The sequence below is a fragment of the Teleopsis dalmanni genome, chromosome 1, assembly GCF_002237135.1.
Source record: "Teleopsis dalmanni isolate 2A chromosome 1, ASM223713v2, whole genome shotgun sequence".
Lineage (NCBI taxonomy): Eukaryota > Metazoa > Arthropoda > Insecta > Diptera > Diopsidae > Teleopsis > Teleopsis dalmanni.
Window position 1 is genome coordinate 139,584,256 of NC_051846.1, and position 22,160 is coordinate 139,606,415.

The 22,160-nt window shown below is 29.9% G+C and overlaps 1 protein-coding gene across 1 annotated transcript; it reads left to right on the plus strand.

Moving 5' to 3' along the window:
- Positions 1-2,416: 2,416 nt before the first annotated feature.
- LOC119666332 (protein obstructor-E-like) lies at positions 2,417-13,167 on the plus strand (the record flags this gene model as incomplete). The annotated part of the gene is made up of 4 exons (XM_038075615.1): positions 2,417-2,750; positions 5,352-5,540; positions 5,932-6,185; positions 12,679-13,167. Coding segments are annotated over 4 exons (843 nt in total), but the record flags the coding sequence as incomplete, so codon positions are not given.
- Between the last annotated feature and the right edge of the window lie 8,993 nt (positions 13,168-22,160).

Here is a 22,160-nt window from a genome sequence, read left to right on the forward strand (position 1 = left end):
AACAAAATATTATATTAATTCTTAAACAAGTAAAATGGCTTTAAATTAATTTTCACACTTTGCCCGTACTAAAAAAAATAGTAATGATTTGAAATAGTATATAATACAGAATACTAATCTATTCTTAAACTCAGTGTCAAAAACTTATTAGTACAAATATGTGTTTTCTTTTGATTTTGGGTTTCGTTATTTATTTTCTTATTATTGAATAGACTCGAATAATATAAAATTCTCTTAATTGCGAATGGAGAAGATTTTCACAGCAATATGGAAACTTGCTGTGGTTTATCTAATCCAAAAAGCATAGGCATGGAGTATGTAGATTTGGATTATATGATCATTCTATATATAGTGTTTCTTTGAAACTAATTATGCTGGACATTAGATTATACTTCTATAAAATCACCGAACAACTAGTATAGGCATGGAGTATGTATATTTGGATTATATGATCATTCTATATATAGTGTTTCTTTGAAACTAATTATGCTGAACATTAGATTATACTTCTATAAAATCACCGAACAACTAATTATCATATTTCAGTGTAACTCCTGTAACAGTTTCATGAAGCAAAGTAGAATGATTTTTAAAGTAGTCAATTTTATTTTTACACTAGAATCGTTAAAAAAAATTAATATTAATAGTTTGCTTTTCAGAAGCTACGAAAGCTTTAACATAGAGAAGATTTGAAATATATATAAAGATTATTCGTGGGAAGAAAACATCTTAAAAATTTTCCATTGTGTGTTATATTAAAATTGCATAAACTTTTAAGGACATTATCTCTGTTCAGTATTCAGTAACATATAATATACGAGCTCACTTCACTGAAATATTCAACTAAATGTTCTTACCGTCCAAGAATTTGAAATTTAAGAACACCTCAAGTAAAGCACAATTACTTCCATTTAATTTTACTGAGAAAAAAAGCTAAATCTCAGACGCACATGTACGCATACTCTTATCGTCAGACACAATGGAATACCTTGAACCCGGTTTCCGCAGTTTGACACTTGTCGCTTGCGTTGTTGTGTGCTCCTTCTCCTTTATGAATTGTCCAAACTTCAATCCTGATTGATGATATGTCAACTTCGCTTCAATTGCTTGGCAAGTGATATCACTTCTTTCAGTACGATGCGTTTTATTCGTTTTCTGTTTTCCGTTTCCGTTTTAGTGTCCTTTGTGAGGTTTATTGTTAAATTTTTTTCCTTCAGGAGAAGTCATGCATTGTCAAAATTACTTTGCGCAATGACTTTTGTGACACACGTGAGAATTTGCTGCGTTCGCCGGTGCGGCCGATGTAACCTTCCGTGTGACTCGAAAGTGAAAGAATACAAAAATATTAAAACTTTGTTGAAACTTTTACATGCGCACGGATTTGGTAGACTCGGTTCTCGTTAGTTTCCTTACAGCTTGTTTGATATATGAGGTTATGCTACATATACTCCCGCTATTGTGGCGAAAGTTCCGTTACGTGTATTTATGCGTTAAACGGAAATGAATTTACGCACTTCCGCTAAATTTAGCAAACTAATGTTTTGTGGTTTTATGAGATTTTCCGTGCAAACTTTAGGTTTATATTTTTTTGGCTTTATATATTACTTTTTTTTTGGAATTTTATATACGTATGAACAGAATTCATATAAATTTAGTGAGTTATTTTATTTTTGCCACTGTGGACATTACATGCAAACCAAATACTTTGCGTAGTGAGGGAAAAATAAAAAATTTGTTTTTGTACATGGAAATCAGAGTAACATCAGTAACTTCAGTCCATAGGTAAATATTTAATCACAGGACCAATAAAGAAGTTTTATTGGATACAATTTAATTTCTTTTACTTGAAACTTTTGCCAAATATATGACAACGATTTTCTTTAAGTGCCACCTGTGATATTATTTTTATATTTCTCAGAAATATCACTTCTGTGTTGTGATATTTATTCCGTGCTTGTATTTAGTTCATGTGCTTGTTTTATGAAGATTAAATAAGCCTAAAAAACAATTATGTTTTAAGTACTGAACTCTAATATCCTTTACGCAATTTTGTGCAGTTTTAATTACCATATAAAGTTTTGAATAGGAACCACTAAAAATGCACATACAATACACCCACATGGATACATTTATTTTTACATGTCCTTTCAAATTTTCATGTTTATGCTTGCAATACTAAAACACCAATTTGACCTAATTTAACTGCGGCAATATGCAATTCTCTTCCTATAATTTTATTTTTATTTGCTTGGAATTGTTTTTGGATGCAGCACAGTTGATTTCTGTGCAACTGCTGCAACGACTGCAACAACAAGAGTAGCAACAAAAAATGTGTTGCTAGCATATTACAATATTACAATACATAACAACGACAACTGGTATAATATCAGGCTAATCCGGTATCTGCCGTATCTAACTTCTCACTCTACTATTAAACCACAAATTTAATATCTTCCATACTAACCATGCACTTTTGTTTTTTCCTTTGTTTTCTCGTTTTCGGTTTGTTATCCTAGCAACGGGCATTGTTGGTCAGAAACTGAAGGGTAATCAGGAGGATCCGTGCAAAGTGAAAGGACGTGTTGTGGGTGATGAAGTCTATTGTGACCGTTACTGGGAGTGTGTTAGTAGTCAACCGGAATTGTATGATTGCCCGAATGGTCTTGTCTTTGCCGGTAAACATCGTGGTGTAACGGAAGGTTGTGATTATCCTTGGCGAGCAAACTATTGCGATGGCAAACAATTAGCGAGTGAGTATAATAACCATTTTAATTTTTATTATTTATTTGCTTGTGTAAAAAATGGATTACAAAATGTTTATAATTACGTTTTTTATAAAAGTATTTTAAATAACATTGAGAAGAAAAAGGACTAATCATTTTGATTGGAAAAATGTAATACATTTTGAATTATCTTTACAATTCAAATATGTTAAATCAGTGTTCATTATAGATTGGATTGTTTTAAATACAATATTGCACAATATAATTACTTTAGCATCTTTCTAATAAAAAAAAAAAATTCGATTTCAAAGCCGGATTAAAAATGATTTGAAGACTACAAAGAACGAAACAATTGTTTTGAGCTCTTAATAATAATTTTGTTATATGTAAGAATATAACTTAATAGCACTACAAAGATTTCCATACCAATATATATTGCTTTTTATTTAATTTTTATATTTTATATTTATTTTTTATGGTAAATTCGATTAAAATATGGTTATATCAGGATTTTTATTTTTTTGTAATTAATTTATATGTATCTATAGTTATTTACCAATTAATTTACAATTAAAGTGATTATTTTAATTAATAATAATAATTAACTAATATTTAACAATTAATTTACAACTAAAGTAATTATTTTAAATAATAATAGTTAATTAGTAATTAATTAGTAATAATATATAATTTGTAATAATTAATTAATAATTAGTTTACAATTAAAGAAATTATTTTACTTACCACCGTCTTACCAGCCATTATGAATAGAATATAATATGAATAGAATAGATACACTTTAAAGAAATGTATGTTATCGAATGCTACCGATAATACAGATTTGAAGACAGTAGACGTATTAAGAAGTACTCGGCAACTTGGTAAAGTGATAAAGTGATTTTTTTTATTTGTTGTATTTGTTGAAATTACCTAGGCTAATCCTTATTATTCTGAGCTGTTGCACCAAGCTTAAATTTAATTTAAAATTTCAAGTGTTGGAAAAAATAATAATAAATAAAAATATATTGATAGATATAAATAATTTAATAAAAGAACTAGGTTTATTAAACTTTAGTTTTATATCTTTTATTTTTATTTTTATAATATGCTTTATTTATTTTTATTTAGCTTTATTTAGTTTTATTTTACAACTAACTTTAATAAGAAAGAATTACAAAGGGGCGTGAAGGTGTTTGCCAGTTTAGCATTTCATTGAATGCTGAAGTATCAATTTATCGAAAAACGTCTTAATAACTTTAGGTTTTTATTATGATTCCATTGGTGCTTTAATTATTTTAAAGAATGTTCGCAGTTCTCATATTTGGTCCTGATCAGTAACCAAAAATTTATTATTATTATAAAACTTATTTGGAACTGAAAATGTACTTTTGTTGAAATTGTTCATAAGGTTCGTGATCGAAATTTTTAATTATTGACAAATTTCTATTTACTTAATCAACCGTATTAGGTAGAGACATATTTAGTTCTTAGCCGCGTCCAATAGCCTCTACCAGTGAGCTAAAGCATGTTTTTGCTATCACCAGTACTACGAAAGTGTTTAAATTACTTGTCACTTAATACTTCAGCCGAAATGTAGGTGTCCTCAACTGTGTTTTTAATTACCGGGTCTAAATTGAATACCTTGCTAGGTATACTAAGCGACTTTATACGTTTAACTGTCATAGTCTGAAAATAGGGCATACAGCCCGTTATACTAACTAAGTGAACACTTGTTACGAACGCGTCCATGACCATATATCTTTTGAAGAACATTCTACTTTAACGCTCCTGATATCTTCTTAGAACTGTTAGTTGTAGTTAAAGTTTCTGTATCATACAGCAGGACAAGCATGATAAGAAAATTGTCGATGGTTGATAAAAAACTTTATTTTTCCATTGTCTACTTAGTCCAAGGTAGCATATAACGGTAAGTGTGACTCTTCATCGAATCTGCGGGCTAAAGTTATTTTTATTGCTTTTTTTATTTTCGAACTTAATTTACAATATTTGTTTTATTTTTTTTTTAATAGTTAATGTGGCTTAATACATATATAACAAACAAAATGTTAAAAATATTTTATGTATATAGCTACTATATTTAATCGTATTATTATAATTAAACAATTTTATTAAAGAGCTTTGATTGGTTGAACTTTTTTGGTAGTTAAAATTTTTATTATATTTAAAAAAGTGCAACCATTTGCTTGAATAGTATCAATAAAAAACTGGCGTTATATTTTTACATATATCAATTGTTGATAAAAAGTCCAAGTACGAAAAAATAACCTCAAAAGACACTTACCAGCCCGCATTTTTAATTTAATGCAACGTTGGCATTCGGGTTAACACATAATCACATGATGCCGCTTTTGTAGGAATCATGTGTGGACTCGATGCCACACTGAATTGCTGTAAATTGGCCCACAACAAAACGATTCACTTACCAATATTGTAACAGAAAATGGTCGCAATGCAAAAATCCTATTAGTAGCAATTTATGGCCAACAAACGACAACATTTCAATTTGATTTCCACAATTTCCCTAAATTTCCTTTCGGTGTTTTGCAATTCGAATTTAATTTTTTTGCTTGTTTTGTAATTTTGTGTGTACCTTTTTGCTTTCAACAGATGGTCCCATTTCCACAGAACATTGTGACTGGTTGTATGGCATCTTCGGACATGAGACATCCTGCACACGTTACTGGACTTGCTGGAATGGCACTGCGACAGAACAGCTCTGCATCGGAGGCCTGCTTTACAATGAGAATGCCCACAGCTGTGATTGGCCTGAAAATGTTGATGGTTGTCAGAAGCATCGTAAGTAAGAAATATTAATAGGAATACCTGTTGTAGTGGTCCAAATAAGTTTGCCACAGTCAGTAAGTACACATATGGGAGTTGGTGTGTTTGTGCTAGATTGGTTGTGTTTGTTACTATTCAACGATATCAATTTTAATTGCAATTGCAATTGCGTTTAGACTTACAACGCAATGAGTACTTAATACTGGATACATAGTGCATAGCACAGTCACTCTCCTACACACACTTCCGGCATGCTTACATACCTACATATAATAACAGACCAGCAACAACTTGTTTGCGTAGCGCAGCTTGCTGCTAATTACCAAATATTGTGTGCTGTGTACATTTCGATTACACATTTTACTTTGATGACTTGTTTCACTTTACCCTGGAAACTGTTTTACAGCACTTTGCAACGACGATGCCAACGGTAATGTTCCACTGGGTAAATCGTGCAATCGTTATTGGCAATGCCAGGGCGGCTATCCACGTTTGCAGCGCTGTCCAGCTATGTTGGTTTTCGATCGGCATTCATTGAGATGTGTTGTGCCACCAACTGAAGAATGCGATATCCCATCAACACCAGCGCCTATTGATGGCGAGGCAGAGACTAACAATGTCGGTGCTGGTCAATCTGCAAAAGATGAGCAGGAACGAAAGGTAAGTTGCTTTTAATTTATGGGCCCGCAGTGGTCGGTTCAAGATATTTTGTTTATTTTAACGTTTGCAGTTCAGTGTATGTTTGCACATTGGTAGAAAATCGGTTGGAATTGAATTAAATTTCTCATTACAAAAGACGTATTACCTTACAGATATGTTTCTAAGAGAATTGATTAATTGCACTGCATTTTCAACATTCTGATGTTACGCTGTGAGATTTCAAGTGTTAAACTGTTAGGCAATTGTGTTTTAATTCTGGATAGTTAGAAACCTTAAAGTTTAAAGTTTTCGACAATTTCTAAAATCAATTAATTAACGTCTAAAAATATAGGAAATTTTTATATTACTCAAATCTGGTCAAGACTTATTATTTATCTGGATTTAAGACGTCCAAGAAAGTGTTACCTAAACTAACACTGAAAACTATAAATAGGCTTCAAGCAATAATATTGTTTCTACAGAAAAAGTTGTATTCCTTATCCTTCTGACTATTAAAGAATAGAGAAACCATTTATAATATAAATTAAGTGATAGACAGAGGCGAAGTTGGTTCATATTCACTGCACATCTTTTCAAACCTTTCCTTTTAGATACTCTACTTAATATGTTTTTATTCGGATTTTACTTGAAGAGATTAAAGTTATATTTAAAAAATTTATTGGGACAATAAACTTTTATTTTAATTTAACTAGTTTTATTATTCCTAGTTAAGAAAAATTTATTAATTTTGATTGCTAATTGTAAATACAGTCATAAAGGTAATGATTACCTTTTGTTAGTATTATGTCTACAACGACTATGGGCACCTGAAATTATGGACTTATACATAATGGTCTTAACGATCGGAGAAATGACCCTTTGTAATAAATTCTGGCGGTACGCGTTGTGATCATCTTTTAAATATGATTTCAATACGCTTTGGGAGAATAGCGACTCCGTTCCCAAATGTTCAGGACAACAAAATATTATGCTCTCCTGGATAGCGTGGTACTAAATAAACATCACCGGGAGAGTGATACTCATTTCTACCAGTTGTATTCCAGTTCTTACGAAGGCTCGCTTTACCTCCGTAATGCACCAATGCGTATTCTGATAGAAAACTCCGCTTACGACTGACGGCCAAAGTTATTTAAAGTGATTATTTAGCGCTAATGTTTAACACTACAGTGTTCTTAAGAACACTCGTTTCAAAATAATGTGATGACAATCTTCTTACCGGAACTCCATGAAATTCAGCCGATACCAGTTGAGGTTATTGTTTAAACAAATTCTTGCTTGGTAAAGAACGTGGCCAAGCATCTAACACATATTCTGTTCTTTGTATCACAGCACACGGTTCAAAAGTGAATAAATACAGGTATCTTTTCTGTATATATTTAGGGTTTAACAGTAGTGCAGTTTCTTATCTGTGTATGTTTAGGGTTTAGCAGCCAACATCTACTGATCAGGACAGCTTGGTACTTGATACAAGGTGGTACTGGATTTACACCAACGGACGGGTGTCGTAAACGAAACTCACTTACTGCTAGTGACACACAAAGCAGTACCGGGAAGGTACTGAGCCAATAAAATTCTTGTTAGAATGATCGAATATAAGTAAAATTAGCATGAGGGAAATAATATGAATTTATTATTTCTTTTGACAGATTTATTGTGCAAAATATCAAAAACTCAAATATTTATACAAAAGAAAAAAACATGAGCTTTATTTAAATACGTAAACTTCTTACCAGAAAAAACGATTTTAAAATAGTCCATACAGTCAAAGGTAGTAGCGTATTATTTGAATTGATATGATTTCAATTGATTATCCAGTTTGCACTTTGTAAAAAATGTCTTTAGATTTAAAAAAAGTGGAAGAAAAGAGAAAGAAAATCAATTGAACGGATTTTGTCTGCTTAGTTGTCAGAATCATTGGCGTCCATTTGTTTTAACGGCAATATACCATCTGTACCGCTATTGTAATTCTCTATGATAGGATTCAGTTGCCGACATGATTAAATGTCGATTAATGTTGTCTCCAGATAAACTGCAGCGAAAATAACTTAATCAACGACAATTGTTGCTGCTCACTCCGTATGACGCGTGCAGATACTGTCTGCAGCACTTGATTACCAGTTCTCAAGATTAAATCATCAATAATAGCAAGTTCGACACCAGACTAAGCAGCAATGAAATTATCGATAAGAACGCAGTGTGGAACGAAAATGCTGCAATGTAGCAGCAGAAAATGCGGCTTGTTGCCGACTTGCTGTTGCTGATGGAGACATTCATAAATAATTTCACTGAATTACAAACATTTCTGCTTTGACTTTGTGGTAACGATTGGCGACGACAACCACCAACTGTGCATTTACTGTAAGCAATACAAAAGCGAGCGTCTATAAATAATCCGAACCTGCAAGTGCAAAAAATGCTGGAATTTTGAAATAAAATTTTAAATTATTTTTTATTTATTCATCAATTTAATAACTCAAATATTATAAAAAAATCATCACGACGACAAAAATATACTCTTTCGTTTAATCGAATTCTTTTTAAACAAAAGCTGCAGGCTTCGTCTAATGAATTCGAATCAAGTATTTTCAATACCTGAGGCTTTAGTTGCCATGAGATCCTTTGAAAAATTGCGAATAAAATCGGTTAACACCTCCATTACTTTTAGCTGACGTGTAGCTTTAGCCTTAGTAACTTTAGATTTGTTGCATATTGAAACACGGATGGGTTGACTGCAGCATGTTGGGATGAATTGGAAAAAACTCCTTTATTCCTTTTCATATTTACAATATTTCATATTGAATAAATTGAATGCCTTTGGCTGTTGTAGGTAAGAGACCGTTAAAGGAAAATTTTTTCCTGCTAATACAATTGAATGGAATTGCAAAGCTAAGGTTGCAGTTCCTATTCATGTTTTGCTTCGACTTACACTTCTATTTTTTTATTCATTTTTCTATTTTCCGTAAGGGGTTTTTATTGCAATGACAAAATTGCAACAAAACTGTTAACATTTCTTGCCTGCAATTCTGCTTCCTTCGATAGACTTTGTAAATGACAGCGCTTCGCAATATAAAAAACGTGCTGGAAACGCTTTACAGGTAAATGAAAACGAAGGAAATGGTGACAACAGCGATACTGAGCGGAAAAATTTCTCAAAGGAGAAAATTTTCAATTTCCGTTTTGAAGCAATATCAGCGATATTTGATATTTGTGAAAGAAAACAAGAATATTACTTTTGCGCAAAGGGAAGGACTTTCAGCAATATTGAAGAGGAATTCATAAAATATACTACAAAGCCAAAATATTTAAATACAATTTTATACTTACGGAAATTCTATTATATATTTCTGTATTGAAGCGCCTGTATTCGCGTCAGATATCAAAGGAGATACAGTTTAATATAATCACTTGAGCGTTAAGGGTTAACACTTTTGATTGCATACTAACCGTATGTAAATATCCTCTAAGAATGTAAAACTACACTTATTTATATTGAAATGCATTTAAATTCAGGAATATAGTTATTTGGAGACGCAAAAATGGATAAGCTGGGTAGTGAAAAATTAAATGAGTGGAACTATTTTCTTCCTTCCTTGATTGTTATTCTTAATTAATTTTATCCATTTGTTGATTTAGGTCTGCAAAAAGTATATATCTGTATTAAAAATATTTTAAAACAATTTGGTTTTACCACAAGGAGGCGTTTTAGAATCAACTTACTTATAAGAGAGTTTTATTTTGATAATTTATTGAAATAATAAAATATATACATACTTGAAACACATTTGTTCAAATATAACAATCTAACTTCAAAATATTGATGCCCTGTCATCATTGTTTTTCTTAATGGAAATTATTAAATTATGTGTAATTTCTCTGTTTAATATATAAAAATCTCAAAATCTCAAATATTAACAAAGTTAAACTTTCAAAAATGTTTATAATATTTTTATATTAATAAAGTTTGTATAAACTTTTCAATTTGTAATTTATTCAAGAAACAAAAAATGTTCATCAAACGTTCTCATCATTTCGAGTAGTTTTTATAAAACATTCTGCATGTAATAGAAAAATGCAGTAGAAAAGTGCATAATAAAAAGTTTTAAAACATTGTCTGTAAATAGTATCTATATACATGTATATAAGGAATAATTAAATTAAAAACTTGTTAACAAGATTTTATTTACCTTATTCATTACTCGAGCAGCTTCATATTACAAAAAAGGAAAGTATTTCCCAATGTTATACTACAGATTAATATAAATATTTGTTAAGCTTTAGTAACTTATGATACTCCAAAAAAGCAGCATTCAATGTATTCTAATTAAATTAAATTAAATCTAATTAAATTTTTCTACTTGTTTCAATTTTAATACTATATTTTAAAAGTTTTTATTAAATAAGGATAAAATTAGGTATAATCGCAAATCCACACATTTAATCCCAGTTGTCCCAGTTATATTTTCTGCAATATCTGCATATCCTTATGTAGGGTTTTATGTCCATTTTTAGTGCGAATTGAATATTAGCACTGGACTTAAGAATAAGACATATTTTATCTTCAATTTTACTTGTGCATATTTCTGCAGTCTTATCGATAAGGTCATTGCTTCACTAGGTAACATTTGTGCCTTGATAACGCTTGTGAGGCAATTATTATATACATCGCAGGTTTCGTTCGATATAATTATCGATATGAATACTGTCACTGTTTCAAACAGTGATACCATGTTTTCTTCAAAAACATCTCTAACATTTATAAAGCTGCCACAGTCATCTATCATGTATATAAAATTTTTTGACTTAATAATCGCAAAATATACAGTGTGGTTTAACTACTGCCAAAAGCAATAATTACCAATAAAAAATGTATCCGACAATAGTTAAGTTTACTTTAAAGATGCATTTAGTAAGCATATTAAAATGATCCTTTATTTAATATGTTATAGTAATAGCATTCCTTGAATGTTTATTATAGTAATGTCATAATAATTAATTAACTAAATTGCTTTCTTCTGTATAATACAGCGATGTCATTATATTTTCGTAATGAATTGGTAATATACTATTGGTCACGTTTCTGCCAACAATCTGGATCTTTCTTTCTGATCATTTATAGATCATTTATTGATAGTCGTTGTCACAGCATCATATATTTTATCTGTTTTTTTTTTGTTTGCAAAACATTGTTATTCCTTTTTATTTATGATATCTTGTGTTCATTTGTTACTAGATTTGTATTTTAATTGAACAGCTTTATACAAAGCATATTAAATAAGTAGAAATCGCATTACCAATCTAACTTTTGATTAAATTTGTTATACTTTTATTTATAAGGCAGCAGTGAATAGGAGTTTCTAGTTTCCAGAAGTTTTCAAACTTAGATTAGGATCGATTCTTATTATTTATTAATACCTGTTAATAAATATTTGTCAAAAGCGGACTATTATTACAATTCTTATACACGATATATATTTTTGTTTCATTTAATTTTTTTACTTTTTTTTATTTTTTTGTTTTCTTTACTAATCTTAGTATAGTTATCATGCTTAAGAACTACGAAAAATTTTCTGCTATATATCATTAAGATTACCATTTTAGTTGAGAAAAACTGATTCAATCAAGAGTATTTTAAAATTTGCAATTTTTTTGAGTTCAATCCATACAATATACATATGAATTTATAGTTACATATATATACATATATAGTTACATATATATATATATAGTTACATATATATATATGTAGCACCAAAACACGTATCAATCTTTTCAAAGCGGTAGTTATGAAATCAGTTACCTTATGATAATATGTTCTGTAACGGATGTTGAACAACTTAAATAGATTTGCTAATATACTCGTATAATAGAAGATTTTGTGAACAGATGAAAATAAACAGTGTTATATTTTATTTTTTAAGACTCAAATTTACTTAATACTTACCTAAATAAATAAATATATATTTAATGTATATATTTATGCAAAATGTAACACAAGCTGCATATACTTAATTTTTTTTTCTGAAGAGTCTAACTGGTAAAAGATAGAATTATTTAAATCAAAACTCATTAATTTTAGACCGATTCGAATAGCAAAGAAAGGCAAAGACAAAAATTTTTTTTTATTTAATTTTATTGAAATTTGGCTGACCATACAACGCTGTTTCGAGTATTGCCAAGCACTCTTCATCAGTGGTCTTTGGAAATAATCGAATTTTATTTAATTAGTTTATAGTCCGTATATAATTTGTTGGACTGCAAGTGCCAGGCTTAGAACTCGTGCCTGTTTTCATTAATTTTATTTTAATTTTCGGATTTTTGATGACAATTTTGAAATGAAATCATCAAGTATCTACAATTTCATTCCAGTTCAACTGAAATTGCACGTACGTAACATAAGTGATTCTTAATGTTTCAATACGGCTACAATTAATAGTTTATTCAAAACTTTAACTTGGATTCTAACCTCAATATATTCATCTTCTTTTTTTTACAGTTCGCCAACGAAGGTGTGCCTCCTCTACCATTGCAAGGAAAGAATTTCCAACGCGCAAGAAATTAGAAACGGAAGTGCAATTTGAAGAAAAACAACATCAAATTAAAGAGGAGGAGTGTTATCAACTACAACACCACGACCAACATCAGCAACATAAAAGTACATAAACTAGCGTAGCAATAAAGTAGCAACAAATTCACAAATTAAGTTAAAACAACAACACAACAATACAACAACATAAAAATCTAGCAACGATATTTTTCCTTTTTTATATCTTCATTTACATATTTCTTACCGGATTTTCAATTTGTTTTGACCGCTTCAACGCGTTCTCTGCAATGGAACCAACGGGAAAAGTTAAGTGGTTTTTAACTTGGTCGCCCATTAGAACAAATAATTTCTACGCCAACAAATTCAGCAACAGCAACAACAACAACAACTACAACATCAACGTCAACGGCAGCAACATGGAAACTCATCAGCATTTAATTTTTTCCGTGCTTTTTTTACCGGTTTTATTCGGAATCTCCTCCTTAGCATATTTGCAACATAAAATCTGTTATTATCAAGAACAATTTAATCTCATCATTCCCGAGCACATCAAATGTCAACATGGCTGACACCATTAATACCGTTGTTGGTAACTTATGCCTAATATCGTAAAATGTCTTCCTCAACTGCTCCATGCCGTTCTCTCGTTCTCTCCATGCCCTACGATTTACATTTTTAGGGTTCATTTTTATATTTTACTCCGCTTTACATTTTTACTGTCCTCAGTTCCGTTTCTGTTCATCGCCGTTTATTTTATTTTTATTTGAATTGTGCATTTATTTAAAAAATTTATTCTAACAATTTTAAGTTAATTTTTTTTCTCTAAATTAAGTTGCAGGCATTTTTGTAATCAAATCAACCACAGGGTGTGTCAACTGTACGCTGCACAGTTTCATTTCACATAATATAATTTTTGCATAATGTAATCTTCTAGTTTGTAAGCGAATAAAATTTGTAAATTTGCGCAAAAACCGCAATAATTTTAATCATTTTAAATAAATTTGCTCAGTAATATTAAATTTAAACATAAAAATTACATTCCTAATTATTATTTATTTTTAATTATTATTGTTAATTATTATTGTTTTTAAATTATGGGTAATTAGGTTTTCTTATAATCAGATATCACCATGTGATGGACATTTGGACAATTGGACAATTGGAAGTGACCATGACCTATAACATGTAATATGAGGATTTTGGGATCAACTAATTTAAATTACTGTTTAATCATACAGATATTACAACTCGAACTGGAACTGGAACTGACCATAACTTCCAAAGTGTTATATGAAGATTTTGGTATGAACCAAATTAATTAAGGTTAGGTCTATTTGACTAGCTATGCGATGTGTAAACCTTTTGATTTCAAGTGAAACCAGAAACAGTTAAACTTCTATGTAGATTTTGTAGTAGGAATTTTTGCGAATCTATTGAGTGTTTTAAGCTCTATTTCTGAGGCAGAGCCAGCAGTCATCTTTAAAGACTTTTTGAACCCTGACTTTGTATATCGTAGTTAGAGCAAACACCCGCCATGCTCTTAAGGCAACTGATGTTCCCCATCAAGTTGCTACAGTTTTCTAGAGTGTAAAAATAGTATCGAATCTGAAAATTTACTGTAATTTAAACTTAATAGGTTTAAAAATACGATGATTCTTGGATATGCATATAAAAGCTAAAACCTTTTAAAATTAACCTCTCACTTAACCGCATATTATATGGATTTAGTTTACAGAATGCTTCAATGTAATGACTGAAAGAAAAAATAGATTTCACCAATAATTATCGATAAGTTGATTTTTTTTTAAAGACTTCAGTACACTAATCGAATATAATATAAGATTCATATTGTACTATGACGCTTAGCTGTTTTAGCTGCTTACTTCTAATTTAACTAAGGCTCAACAGGTGACAGTTCAAAGGTAGGCTTCATTCCAAAGGACCAGTAGAAATAGTTTTAGCTTAATCTATAAGTTTGACCTATTCATTTGATTTTATATTTTGATTAAAGATTTTGGAAAATTAATTCTAGCTTATGTTAGATGTCTGTCGACCTTTGATTTTTAATTAAATACCTTGCGATTTTGTCTGCTTACCACTAAATCAACTAAGTCTTAATTGGAGATAGATTGGAGTATCTTTCATTTAGTGGACAGTCAGAAATAGTAATAATAGTTACATAATAATATTATAATAGAAATATCAGTCTGATTTCATTTTTACTTAACGGCTTAAACCACTTAAAGCTAAAGTCTAATTGTAATTTATGCCAGATTTCTATGGAGCATTGATATTCAACTGGGATTCCAATTTTCTGTGTTTAGAAGACAAGTAGAAAGAGCACCACCTCAAAATAAATTTTCGAGATATTTGATTTATTCGAATTTATGGCAGATCCTTGTCGTGCGCTGATATTTGACTAGAAGAAAAGTTTAACTGCCCTACACAAAGTATTTATTAATGTGAAAAAATACCGAGGATGTGAAAATGTAATGGTAGCATTTTTAGACATGGAAGAAGCTTTAAGCAATATGAGAGTTGTTATTACTTAGGCTATCGGTTGGGAAATTCTAAGCAAAACTTTACCTGAAATTACCTGAAACATAATATGTTCCCAAGAGTATTTCACTGTTAAATGACCTATGGAATCCGTTGCTCTAAGTTCTAAATTAAAGTTTTCGCTCTAAGCGGAATCGTAACATATAAAATTCAGATAGTCTTTAAGGGCTTGAAATAATCAAAGCAACAAATTTTTGGAATCTTGATCAGTATTGTAACAGAAAACAATTTGAGGTGGGAAAAAAAACTAACGATTTGGAATTATAATTTTTTAATATTTTGTTACACACATACATATCACTTATTACAAAATAAAATAAAATGAAATTATATACCTTGATTATGCTGTGGTGACCTATTGGTATAAAGCTTGTCGTGAATATTGATGCAATAATAAAATTTTTATTCAAATTTCTAGGACCAAATGAACGTTAATGATGAACTTTTTCTAAACACAATTGCAAGGGGAAATGTTAAGATTTGATTTTTTGTGTTATGGATTTAACTAGTTTTTATTTCATCGTAAGCATATATATTTTGCTTACTATGAATCTGGAATTTACAATTTGGAAAACCCGTGTGAAGTACTGCAATTACTTTTTTTCTGTATGTTGGTAGAACTTTACTATATACTAGATTTATACTAGATTTGTGTGCGATCTGTTGCTCAGTGTAATTATATCTGCTAATTGTACAGTTATTTTTTGAGTGTTCTCCGACTGTAAAATTATCGCTTTGTTTTCGTTGACTATTTGAGTATAAAAACTATATAGAGATATAGAGCAACTTTTCAAGAGCTGTTATTATTCAATTACATTCCATAAGGCTTTTTAAATAGACCAGACAATAAATTTTAATTGATTCGTTTTTTCTTTTTTTTTGGTTAATAAATAATTGCGAATACATTGTATACTAATTGCGTTGTATTAAATTGATTTATATATTCTATCATATATAAAATTGTTGATTTCATTAGATTAAGTATAAAACATCCTTTATTAGGAAATTTTCATATGTTAAAATTCACTAAGTAACCCAGTTTCTATATTTAACTTTACGCTAGGCCGGCATATGTTTGAATGATAATTTCTTTGGCAATATGCAAAAGATTTTGCGGGAATTAAAGTCCTTTGGACTTATAGTAACTCAGAAATTAAATTAGTTTTACTTTGTACACAATAGCGCATTTCAGTGCTCTTTGTCAACATATTTCTTCGCACAATTTAACATCCGCCACATCGACAACATTAAGATAGCGACCAAAATGGCTCAAACCAGCGATGGCAGCAGTAACAACAACGCCAGCAATAGTAATAACCACGATGAACATCATCCATGATGCAAGTCATTTAATTTCTATACATTTTTCTACTCAAGCAACTTTATCTTTCCGCCTTTCTGTTTCTAAATTCGTTCCATTCGCGTTTTTGTGTGTGAGTGTGTGTGTGTGTGTGTGTGTGGGAGGATTTGGTTGAGGATAATTAAATATATATAATGAAGAAAAATAGCAGGACTCGGATAAGTAAACAATCGAAACACCAGCAACAACTATGCGAGTGTACGGCCAAGAATCAAATTGGTCACATCCGCTGATGCAAAACGTTTTGTTTATATTTAGCTTTTCAGAAAGAGTGGGAGTGCGCAATATGATGAATCCTGCTCAGTTGCAGGATATACCAACTTCATGCGTCACAAGTTCAGAGCAATCAAGTGGAACAATGCGACAACTCGCGGTAATTTGTATTAATTGAGAACTAATTACTTTTTTGTTGTTTAATAGCAATTGGTTCCAGAAATCTCTTAGGCGATGACGCATGATATGTTCCAGTTTTGTTCTGTGGCTGATGTCAGAGATGATTGATTTCTTCTTTTTGATTATTTTTACTGTGGTAGCAAATGGTCTAATTAGTATGTTAATTAAAAACTTTTATAGAGATTCGTTTTTCTAGATTCCATTAAAAAGTGTAAACCGTAAACCACCACACCCAATTGGTCAGAAACCTTAAGGAGTATATACTAAATTACACGTAATTAGCCTAGGTTGTGTTTAGAGGCGCTATAAAAGTAGAAGTACAAGTACAGCATATTTTTCGAATGAGAGAGTAAAAGGGTGCCCAAATTTTTAAATTTATATTAAGTTGTTGGAGAAATTCACTCAATTTCATGCATGATATTTATAAGAGCGGACTTAGCTATTAAAAAACATAAGTATCAATATCAAAACAAATACTTCTAAAAAAAAAAAATAAAGTATCTACCAGAAACATAAAAAAATGGAAAGTTTTAGGAATGCCTTCTTGCCAAGCTAAGCATCCAAAACTAAATCTGTCATGTTAATATTAGATAATATGCAGAATTCTTCATTAAGAAACATTATAACTAAAAGCATATTTAAATCTGGGAACTCTTTAACATTGTTAAAATTTTAAAAATTTTTTTTTGGGGAATATGCCAAACAGATTTGGGTATATAAAAAACGTATTTTGGAATTCTGACTTTATAAATATTTCGTAAAAGAATATAAAGCTCTACGTAAATTCCTTCCAAAAAGGATTAAGTTGTTATTTTGTGTCCTAATACCATATTCTGCCACATGCTGCCGCTATTTGATCAGCTAATAGTTTGTATCATCTATTTTAAGGTATGTATGTACATGGAAAGGAACTTTTTAGCTCTGTTGAAAACCGCATCAGTCTGCTAAAGAAATTGTTATAGGGAAAAAATGAATCATCAATACGAAATGTGTATACTTTTAAAGTTTTAGATTAAAGAGTGATTAAAAATGTTGTGGAGCAAAAAAGGTGTAAAAAATCGTTAAGTAAGATTTCAGACTCTGTTTATTGGTGTCGACTCTGCTGGTAAGCGAAATTAAACGAAATTTATACCGACAATGTTGAACTGTTTCTTACGCTGAAATTTGTGATAGACTTAAATAGTGATTATTCAATATCTTTTCAAGCAGGTTTTCAAATTCAAAACCTACTGCTAACCGAAAAAATATTCAATATGTTCCACAAAAACCGGTAATAATATTCTTTCAAAAACCAATATCACGCAGGACGCAAATAATATTTAAAGGGCCGGTGATGTTTATGCTATTTTCCGGTGAGTTCGTCAACCAGCGGTTAAGAAACACTGTTCTTATCAGGGCTTTGATTTTATAAATATTTGAAAATAATTTTTATGAACGAAAAAATCTCAAAAATCCGAATGGGTTGTTAAGTTCATAGTGCGTAGGTTTATAATCATTCACCAGAGAAAAGTTCATTTATATTTTTTTGCCTTTTTTAATGTATAATTATGAGAATTTGTGAGGATTTTTTGTTTAATGCAATGAAAGTATAAATTATAGAATAATAAATATTGGGTAGTAGTTTATTGATAATGTGCTTGCTTTGATGTAAAGTAATAGTTCCGCATCGTAATTACACCCATATACATATTATATATATGCTAAGCTAACGGTAGATTTTGTACTGTAAACAAAAACTTTGTAAAGTTTTAAGGATTTTCATTGATATGGTGGTTTCAAGTAAGAAAGCAGTGTTGTTGAGTTAAGCTCAGATCGACATAAATAAAAATACTAAAACGCAATATTTGGAAAGGTACTATGCACTGACAGAAAAAATTTTTTTTAAATACATGCTTAGAACCGTGCTTAGAACTCGTGAGATAATAAATTAAAACATGTTCAGATATTATCTTTTTTTGTTAAAATAAAAAAAGATACTACTCATCAGCTTTATACTGAATAGAAACACATTTGTATTAATATGAATGAATATGAATGTACATTCAACCTTGTGGTCACAAACTTTTTTATCGATGAGAAGTCTTCATACAATTAAGCTCTTATCCCCAAAGGTAAAAAGTTATATGGCTTAATTAGTTATTAATAACTGATAAGAATAATTAACAGTTTTCCCAATTTTAATATCATATCAATAAAATTAGTTAAAAATTTATAAACGTAATACAAATAACTAAAAAAAAAAAATAAGAATTTCAAATTTTAATATCACCTTAATAAAATTATATATTAAATAATAATTATAATAAAAATAAAATAAAAATTTTAAATGATCAAGATGTATAGGGTTTTCTCGTATATAAAAGTTGGATATAGTAAAAAATTTATAAATCAAAAAATTTGATGTTTAATTAAGTGAATTTATTAGCTGAGCATGTAGCTTTTTCAGATACTGACAAATATTCGTTATCAGTTGTATTTGGAAATGTCTTTTGTTTAAATAATACTTATTTGATTTTTGGACTGCAAGGATCAGGAATTAATTCGGATGGTGGACTCATGTGTTTAGACCCAGAACTAACGTATATGTGATTTATACCGTTAGTTTCGAGTTTCATCTATTTAAGTAATATATATTATATATGGTGGTATGAGAAACAGATGTATAGTCACCCCAAATCTTCACTTAATTAAAAATTAAAAATATTTCATTTTATCTAAAAATCGGTTGATACCGAAATCAATGAGTTCTCCTCCAACTTAAATACTTTAAGGTTAACTGCAACTAAATAAATGTTTTATTTTATCAGTGATTTAATCATAATTACAATGTTTATTTGATGTTGCTGTTGATGTTTATTACCTCATGTGAACTTCTTATCAAATAACAAATGCAACTGATTAGCTGTTATCAGTTGCCAGTTGTTTGAAAAATGTTTTGACATTTGAAAGTCAAAGATTGAAGAGAAATTGTAAGAGAACTCATTTGCGGCGAGTGAAGCGCTGTTCGCCCAAAGGTTTTTGACTCGGCATCGCACACGTTTTTGTGTTAAAAACACTTGTGCTCTGTTATTTTTTGTGCAAGTTTTCTTTTTGTTTGCATTTCACTTATTAAATGCGAAATTGAATGCCTAAATAAGCAAAATAAATGTAAACAAAACAAGTGCGGCAATAGGCAGCATTGGTCTCAAACAGCGCTACACTTTAGATTGTGAATGAGATTTGTATGTTAGTCCATAAATATTGAATTGTTGAATGACATCAAATGTTAGGAATTTTTTTTTTCTTGTTGGTTTAATTAGGCAAAAAAGAAAAGGCTTTTTACAAAGAAAATAATATATGTATGCAATACATCGATGATTGATTTTGATGGATGACAAACTAAAACAACCAACGGAGCTCATTGTATGGTGACTACAAAGAGCACAAGTGCAGTATAAGCGACACATTAAATTTAATTTGTTATGAGCATGAATTTTGATAGCCTCGCATTCAGAAGCGAAATTTCTTTAAAGAGCAAATTTAGTCGCTTCAGTGCTTTTAGTGTTCAGTGACATTTTAATTTCTGATTTAATTTAATTTTTCGAATTTCAATATACAATAATGTAAGTTATTAAATTTTTTACAAATATGAAATAATTAGTAATTAATAATAGAAAGTGGTAATAAATAATCATTATTATGGATTATTGCGGTTCGTAAAAAAACACCAACAAATTTCGATTGAGAAAAGTGTGGGGAACGTTAAACCAAATTTTCGTTATTTTTGTTCTTCAGTTCTTGAGCAATAAATACATAAAAACAAAAAAATATTAACAAATTATTAAATCATTAAATGATCATAAAAATAAAAGAAAAACAGTTTCATATACAAAATTTGTTGAATTGTGAATTAAACCAAATATTTGATGACAATATAAAATATTAAAAAACAAGTCAATTAATAAACTTATCTTTGGCTTTTCCTAAGCTTAAATACCCTTTACACAGAGTTATTAAATATCTGTATTTATACATTTGTTCAATTCTAATGAAAACAGCTTTCATATAAGAATATTAAATGTCTGTGCAATCGGGTTATCAACTTTGTGGTTCCAGAAGTGAACTTCAGTAGAATACATGAGTGATTGATTTGTTGATCACAGTTTTGTTTCAATAAAATACATGGGCTTTGCCATTAAGTGTACTACACAATATAATTCAAAAGTTCATTACAGGGCATCTTCAGGGCAGAATTGGATTTTCTTGAGGTAATCTTTATTGGCTTGTCGCGCAATAGTTACGCCAAAACTTCACAAATGTTTTCCAGGATGTGTCCAAACGCGAGTTTAAGGATTGTCCGCATAAATATGATTCTTTGGATGATTTCATGGAAATAATTTCAGTTGTGGAACATTACATGTTCTTTAACACCAAAATGTGTATTACTAATCTGGAAAATTTCTCGAGAAACAAAGGAACAAAGGTTTGTGGTAACATACCGTGAAAGCGCTTATCGTCCATATCCACATTTTCAATTTCTCATAAAAACAGAATCAATATTCATGTACTTGAAGCGATCATAATTGACAGTATTCCTTTTTCTCAGAAAAACATGGTGTAATGAAAATGATTGATTAGACTATTTCATTAAATGATTTTTTAAACGTTGTTGCTTATGCAACATCTCGAGTGCTTCTGTCTCTAAGAGCGACTCATTGGACTCATTATTGCAAGATCAGCAATTAATGCTGTTGCGAATATAGTGTGGCTTAAGAATAAATGAATAATACTTTTCTCAAATGGACCACACACGAAATGAGTAACATATGTTTATATTATACCATATATGCTATAATGGGCATATATGGCATATATATACAAAAGTCACTTTTGTATATGCAATAGTTTTATAATAGTTACTTTCACTGGCAGAAACTTAAAAAAAATTTCACCTTTAAAGAAAATTCGATGCGAAAAATCTGTAATATTTGTAATTGGCTTTCATAATTTTAGCACAATGAGTAGTTATTAATGGTCAATAGTATAATATAGCCTTAGTCTTAAATTAAACATATGATGCCTTTGATAAGTTTTCTATTTAGATTATAAAAGTAAAAGTGTTTCATTAATTATTTAAAAA